The sequence below is a fragment of the Stegastes partitus genome, unplaced genomic scaffold (assembly GCF_000690725.1).
Source record: "Stegastes partitus isolate 25-593 unplaced genomic scaffold, Stegastes_partitus-1.0.2 Scaffold840, whole genome shotgun sequence".
Classification (NCBI taxonomy): domain Eukaryota; kingdom Metazoa; phylum Chordata; class Actinopteri; family Pomacentridae; genus Stegastes; species Stegastes partitus.
This window is the reverse complement of record NW_007578571.1, coordinates 59,805-67,888: the sequence shown is the minus strand read 5'-3', so window position 1 is coordinate 67,888 and position 8,084 is coordinate 59,805. Positions and strand designations below refer to the sequence as shown.

At 41.7% G+C, this 8,084-nt stretch overlaps 1 protein-coding gene across 4 annotated transcripts in view; it reads right to left on the bottom strand.

Annotated features, from left to right (window-relative positions):
* Positions 1–8,084, bottom strand: part of LOC103365438 (focal adhesion kinase 1-like) — a 68,889-nt gene that overhangs the window by 40,945 nt on the left and 19,860 nt on the right. For 2 of the 4 annotated variants that reach the window (XM_008292871.1, XM_008292872.1), the window contains exons 3-4: positions 3,893–4,137; positions 2,506–2,675 (exon numbers count right to left, since the gene is read on the bottom strand). In XM_008292871.1, the coding sequence (XP_008291093.1) occupies positions 2,506–2,675; positions 3,893–4,093 (371 nt within the window). In that variant the 5' untranslated portion in view covers positions 4,094–4,137. Of the gene's footprint in view, positions 1–2,505; positions 2,676–3,892; positions 4,138–5,574; positions 6,211–8,084 lie in introns of those variants that run through there. The other 2 variants (XM_008292868.1, XM_008292870.1) reach the window with 2 other exon arrangements.

Sequence of the window (8,084 nt, the reverse complement as noted above, 5' to 3'; positions counted from 1 at the left end):
AGGAAAGGAAAGGGAGAGAGAAAAGGAGAGGGAATTAAAATATCAAGAAAGCAGACAAAAGGATAATATGAATACAGGGATATGCAGGTGATCAAAAGAAGAAAGAGGATTGGAGGAGGATCAGAGAGAGACGCAGACAGAAGAAGTGAACAATCATAATATGCAAGAAAGCAAATGGGATGAGTGACTGTAAAATCAGTCGGGGGTTATTTAATCTCAAATCATCAGAGGCCTTCTGCTCGCCAATTTCTAAATTGTTTGAAATGCCTTTATTTTATTATAAATAATGCATATTTAAAATGGTTTATGTGAGATTTTACAGTGATATATGCAGGACTTTCCAAGAAAAAGTATTTTGAAAATTGCACGTCGAGCCATTTTCAGCTCACTTGTCTGCAGTGTGACATTTATGGTTAGGTTTGAATAACGATATCTATTAAGGAACTATTAACGATAATCGCCTGACATTTTCATCGTTATTTCTCATCATGTCACTGATTCAGATTCTGCAATACTGGACAAGTTGATAGAATTATTTCTGATTATAAGTAAGTTGAAATGTGAAAAACAAATTGAAGTGGACATGAAAAGTCTCATCCTTCAGCACATTAATAATAAAAAAATAAGTGAACTGAACCACATGTAGCTGCATGTCAGAATCATACAAAACAAACATATAAAATACTTCTTAATATGAAAAAGTGGTCACAAAAATGAAAAGCTGTACCACAAAAGCCAAAAATATTACTGGACTGCCCAATCCAAGTAGGACAGAGTTCTCAAACGTCGCCTCAAATTTCAACATATGAAAAAGCGTGCTTAAAGTGGGTGGAAAACAAAAACAAAAACAAAAAAAGTCCTTGATATAATATGCTATAATTTTACAAATATGTTTATAATTATCAATATTTTATGCAAAATTAATTTCACACAAATCAAACACAGTCAAGCAGAAATTCCTCCAAAAAGAGACGTCAGATGGAATGACCCTCTAGTAGAAACACACAGGCACAGATAGAGTTGTTGACTTAGTCAGACAAAGCAGGCATCTGGTTCACTCTCTGTCTTTATGTCCACAGTGCAAAGGGTCTCCACCTCACAATAGCATTAGCACTAAGACTGCCACAATAAAGGTAATATATACCAGAGCATTAACATCCAAACTACCGAGCCGACACACTGCACCACACACAAGGCCTGTCATCGCCACACAACAGACGGGTCGCACTGTTTTTCCTGATACCGTTTGCAATAAATCATTTCTGCTACTTTGGAATACGATACGACAGACTGCTGAAGCTAGCGTTTTGTGACTTTGACTGGATTTACAAGGACAAATAAGTCACGTCTAACCAAGGCAGGAAACTGTTTATAAAGTGCCACCTCACAGTTTTTCTGAAAGCAGTGCTTGATAAGGACATTCAAGCACCTGCCTCAGGGTCTAAGCTCAAGATAAAAAAAAACTAATTTTATCCTCCTCTACCACACTGGCTATTACATTTTTAATCCATGGAGGAGGAGTTTGGTCAGCCATGCTTACTGACAAAAGGAAAAGGTGACTGCAAACAATACAAATTCCAAAAGAACGTTATTGTAGCCAAGGAGCCATGGCATCTTTTTAAAAAATGACCAAAGTTAAAACTATTTATCAGAGCCAGAAGCTGATCAAACAGAAAGAATCCTTGAATTTTTACGTTTCTGATGACCCTTCAACTACTGTGACATGCAGTTCTGCTCAGAGACTTAACCAAATCTCATTTGCATTAAACAAATTCTATAAACGAAAAAGCCTGCATTCCTCGGTGCACACGAGAAGCCGCTGTTGCCTAGGCTGTGATCAGATCATTTGACAAAAACTGAGACTTCTCAGCTGAGCTGCAGGCTGTGTCTGATGGGGGGACAAGTATAGAAACAAAACAAAAATACTAAATTTTAATGGCATGGAGAATCACCATTTTTTTCCCCCAATGCTGGTAACACCTGAGGGCAGTGATCGAAGAAATTCAACTTTCATTTTTGTCTTTTTTATGACTGATGGCATCGTAGTGTCTTGTTAAGTAAAAAGCTATACAAACAAAGCTTATTATTATAATAATATTCATCAGAGAAACAACTGAATAATCGATAAATAAAAGGCACAAGTCATGGACCTGAAAACTAGAGCTATACAACAGATAATACATGTCAAGCAAAACTTTTAAACTGTATTTCTGAGTTAAAGTTTGTCACAGATTCACAGACGCAGGTACAAACCATCCTGGAGCATCTCATCACCACACATGCAGCCCACTTTATATAATTTCTATATAATCTTTGTTGTTTCTCTGCTGCCCTGTTGCTGCTTTACAGCTACAGTCTGATTTGCAACTTGATGCAGTGGCCCTGAATGCATCATTTACACTCCAGCAGCAAACTATGATGTCAGCTTCGGTTCGTTCCATTAGTGTTGACAACTGTCCAAAGTGTCTGACAAATTCAAACACATTAACACTGGCCTCGTCTTACCTCCACTCCTCGTTCGGCCGTGCCTGTTCGTATTTCTCTCTGACGTGGGACACGCCCATATCTGGGTGGAGCCAGTGCACTTGATCTCTGGATTGGCTGTTACTGAGGCGCAGGCCGAAACATGAAGTCCAGCGCACTTTGTGGATGTCCAGAATCTTCTGGATGATCCCCTGCAGACAGAGTGATGAAATAGCAACATACATTGATTGAAAGTGATTTATTGATTCTGTATAAATTAATCTTGGCAGGTCTATCACACTAAACTATGCATAATTCTAAAGTCTTTTCCACATTATATCTACAGCAGTGCTTTCCTCTGGGTGGTCCATAGCATGCAGATCAGTTTGGTGTTATTTAGATCAAACAGAGATGCACAGTGGGAAAAACACAACAGCTAGTCTGCCTTTGCCCAGTATGCCAACTGTGCTAAGGTTGACATCTGGCATTTTGTATCAGGTCAACCGGGGCATCAGTCCATGTCTGTGCATGTGTGTGTAGGTGACTTAAAGCAATTTAACATGACATTCCCACCCAAACAAGTTGACAGACCTCATACAGGCACACACAATAATGCTCACAGAACCATGTGTGTTGCCATGTAAAACGCTAGGGGGTCTGACCTAGATACTGAAGAAGAGTGGGATGAAAGGAGAGCAGAGGATTTTTGCAGTGACGTAGCCTGTATGACCACTAAAATGTGAGCAACGCTAGGTAGTTTCTGCATCTGGCAGCGGATCTAAAAGCATACTGCTAAGTAAAACCCACACACAAATGTTGCCCTGAGGTTACATATATTTGCAAGCAAAATATTCTCACTGTGTTGAGTGTCCTTTATCAGAGCAGACAGCTAGGACCTTGAGCTAAGGACAAACAGCAAAAAAAAATAATCGGCTTTAAATCTAGTGTTGGTCTAAATTGCAACATACAAGGCCTGGGGACAGACTTGTACACCAAATAAGGTTATAATGATCAGTTTAACAGAGCAAAATAAGGCTGACAGCACTATGCACTTCTTACTGTCAATATACTCTACACCAGGGATCTCCAACTCCGGTCCTTAGGAGCTTCTGTCCTGCAGGTTTTAGACATTTCCATACTTCAACACACATGACTCACATTAATGGATCATTAACAGTCTTGTGTAGAACTTGACAACAAGCTGCTGGAGATCCATTAATCTGAGTCAGGTGTGTTACAGTATGGAAACGTCTAAAACCTGCAGGACAGTAGCTCACGAGGACCGGGGTTGGAGATCCCTGCTCTACACCAACAAAAACCAACAATCTGAGGTCACAGTTTAAGATGTTGTGAGACGCATTTTATTGTAAGATGCCCCTAAATTATAGACATTCAGTTCACAAGGAAACACAAGCTTGTGTCTTCTTACCCTGACATCAGTTGCATCTCCGTATCTGATATTGGAAGACCAGCAGCTGTTCTCAGTGTTGATCTCAAAGTGATAGAAGACTTTCAGGACCCTGTCCATGGAGCCGGCCATGGTTCGGTCCGATCCCCCCGCGCTCAGTCGCGACTTGGCACCGCCTAGGAGGGTATGATTGAGGTTGGGGTCCAGGTAGGCTGTCGCCATGGTTTTCCCTGCTGACACTGCCGCTGCTAGGTGTCTGTCATATTCTGTGCAACAGAAAAGTACAGGTTAATAAAAAAAATTCTAATTCAAAACTAAGAATTAAGAGTTTAATTGGAGGGAAATTCTTGAATTCAACCAATCTGATGATAGTTGAGCACGTTAGCAAACTTTCACCATTGTGTCCCATAAATAAAAAAAACAAAAACAAAAGATGTTTGTAATAGGGCAGTAATTTGTCACCATTTAATTATTTTCTCAGTAAATTGCTAAACCATTTAGCCTAGAGGGTAATTCTGCAGCAAACAGGCTGATCATTTGTATGTTATGCTTCACGATATGCAGTCAAGACAAGCTAAACACACACACATCTGATTGTAAAGTGCACCAATTCCTCTTTTGTAAAAACTAGTTTGCATCCAAGCGGAGTAGGTGTTCAAATAATCTATCTTTACCATCCAACCATCTCACAGTCATATTCTAGATTTATTTATTGGTTGTCTTGTAAATAAAGTGTAAAAAAATACCAATCACAGTTTGTTCAATCACAGAAAATCATCACACTGGAAGAGGAACCAGGTACTTTTGATGTTTTTTTGCCGTCAACTAATTTTCTGTCACTCTGCTAATCAGTTACTTGACTGATCATCTGAACTCCCATGTTTCTAGTGTTGTTAGTTACAGCACTTTTAATGTTGTACATCTGCTTGCTCCCGTTTTTTCTCCGATGCCCTCCCTGTCTTTCTAGATGCAAACTTTGTACAGCATCCATTATTCATGTGTGTGTGTTCCTCGGGAAGATCAAATACAATGAACAATAAGATACCAGAGAGAGAAATAAAGAGAAAGAATTGCAGTCAGGGTCAAGGCTCATTATTTAAGAACCCGCGTCTATAACTTAGAGAAAACAATGCACCACAGGCTGCCATATTTTCTGAGTAAGAAGCTCTGACATTGACACACTTCCTGGAATTTCATTGTAACTTAATCTGGAAATGCCCGACAACAGCTACCTTCTCTTTGTTAGTGTGGCAAAGGCAAAGTGTGTACGCGCTGTCGTCATCATGACACCGAGATCTCTTTCACGCTCCATTTTCCTGCTTCCCTTTTCTTCCTGTGCTTCTCCTCGCTCCTCCATTAAAGGAAAATGGATATGTTCTAGCAGGTAATTACACCTGAGAGAGTTGGAGAGAGAGCGCGCGCACACAGACATAACTCAACAAAAAGACTGCAAAGTTGTCGAGGGATATATCACAGCAAGATTAAAAAATGTGCTCCCACTGCCGATGATGAATTTTATGTCAACAAGTTGGTGCACTCTCGCTCTCTCTGACACACACAAAACTTCGGCAAAGTATCGGTAGCTTTGGCTGTAGACCAACTGAGTTCCCATGGAGTCAGGTGTCGCGCTGTGAGGAGTGGCTTCGAGCTACTTGTGTTTTGTGCTTCTGTGTGTGTTTGTGCAAAGGAGATTTCATTCATACCTCTATCCCAGCACATGGGGAAGGGGCTACAGCCACTTGTTGCCATGGAAACGCATGTCTGTCCCTCCCCGTGTCTGTCTGCTTCGAGGACAGACAGGCAACTCGCTGTTTCGCGACCTCGCATCACACGCAGCGAACTTCTCATGTACGAGAGTTAAATAAATAAACGCGCTAAGATCCTGGCACGAGTGCAAGAAAACTCTCGCATAATCCAAACACTAATTCACACACACACAGAGTCTCCGAAGAAACAAATCTTTCGCTCCAACTTTTGCCAACAATTACTTCCAAAGGGATAGCAGCAGAAAACCTCGAAAAAGCCAGTTCTCCAGTCTGTTGACACTTTGGATGGAGTGTGAAAATCCCACAGAAAACACACCAACAGGGAAAAACAACATCCTCTGAAGAGTTTCTTCGATGCTAACAGCTGCCCTCCAAATCTTTTCCTGTTGTCCAAAGTCGTACAAGACGAAAACGATCCCCGGAGACGCTACTTTCATCCACAAGCTTCTCTCCTCCTCTTTTTTTCTGTCCACTTCTGAATTACTCCTCAGCGGCCCCTCTCTGATGACAGCACACTGTTTGTTTTTTGTCCGATTTCTGCCCCATGACTGCGCTCCATAGTTACAGAGTTGCCGTGGAAGTGTCAAGCAACTGTCGCTCAGGAGAGAATTCGGGTTTTTTCGCTCAGCGGAGTCCTTGTGTTGGTGAGAGCAGTGCTCCTTCAGCAAAAAGCTTAAAAGCCAACTTGTGCAGTGTTGATCCAGAGGACCTTCAGTTAGTTAGTGGTCACAGAGGAGGAGAGGCAATTACTGTGCTCAGTAAGACAAACACAAAGTTATCTTCTTCTCTTGGAAACGGAAAGTGAGAGAAAAGACTGAGCCACAAAGACAAAGGAGGCAGTGGGACAGAGGGAGAGAGAGAGAGACAGAAATGCAGCGATTGTTTCAGGGTGAGAGGAAAAGGAGGACAGAGCAGCACAACCGAAAGAAAGTTGTGGAAGTGGGGAATGAGAGCGCTCAAGAGAGGGCTGCTGGAGGAGCAGGAGGAGCTAGAAGCTATTAATATGCTAATCCGGTCCCTTCTATTCAACGAAATCCCCTCCCACTTCTGTTTATGAAACTGATCTGAGAACAGCCCTTATCTTCAGCGTCAAGGAGAAGAAAGGACGCTCCTGTGACTAAGCTCGGTTAAATTTACTCAAAACAGAAGCAAAAGCAAATCACAAATGCAAAAACAGAGCACAACCAGTCATCATCTCACCTAAACAAAAGCAAAACTGCATTCCCATCATCTCCCACTGTAGTTACACTCCATTTCCATACCGTCCACTGTTTGGTAATAGGATACACAACGCGTTGACAAGATGCCACTATCCTCCGCTGCATCACAATCAAACGTTGAATTCTTACTGTTTCATGTCTAAATGGGCACATTAGCCAACCACCGTAGGACAAATCACCAGAACATACACATCCATCTCTCAGACAGAGTTTTATGGACCAAAACTAAATCAATCAAATAAAAGTTGAGAACATGAGAGCATTTTGTCAGCACAGATGTTGCCCTCTCCGTGCCCAGCATGTAAACTCGCAGCTGCGAGCAATATGGCGAACAATCCACTTCCAAACCACAAGGTATCAATCGATCACGCTTCACACTGCACAGTCAGTGTTTCGGGGGGATATACTGCCTCCGTCTCTCAGAATCAGTACGATATCCTGCAAGCGAGTGGTACTTATGACTGTGAGTGTTACTGCTAACCAGATGCCAGTCGCCATCCATCAAACGGACATTTACACGTTTGAACACACCCTCGACTGAATGGGCCTTAACTAATTACTGAAAACACAGACAACAACCTTTACAAAACACACAAAAATGTAAAATTGGAACTGAGCTTGTGCTTCAGGCTACCTATCTGGGACGTCATTAGGATGTGCGTTTGTGTGTGAGTGTGCACGCGTGGGTTTCCTATAATTTGCAGTCCATCTCGGGCATGGGCCATTGTCATGAAAATCTGGTGGGAGCAGGGGGTTTTTGTAGCGTGTGCATGTGTGTGTGTGTGTGTGTGTGTGTGTGTGTGTGTGTGTGTGTGTGTGTGTGTGTACTATTGAAAGCCTTTTGTCAGAGGGCCGGATGTTGCCATGAATAGGAAGAGCTCTTTTGGGACTGAGCCAAAGTCTCTCTTTCTCTCTTCCCATTTGGTTCTGCATTTATGAACCTATATTTTAGCATGGGAGGTAGGCACAACAAACACCATCTACGAAATGCAAATAAAATATGAAAGCAGCTGGTAAACCTCAGATCTGTACTGGCCACTTTGATGTGCTTCATCAGGAAGCAGTTGATGTGTTTGTTTCAATGCCTTTAATGTGAAATACAAGCGCTGACTGAGATACATCCATGCCTTACCTAATAAATGAATGTTTCCCGCTGGCTATCCATATTACTCTAAATTCATTTTCTGTTACTATCTGATATAGATATAGCAATAAAAATTTGCTTTT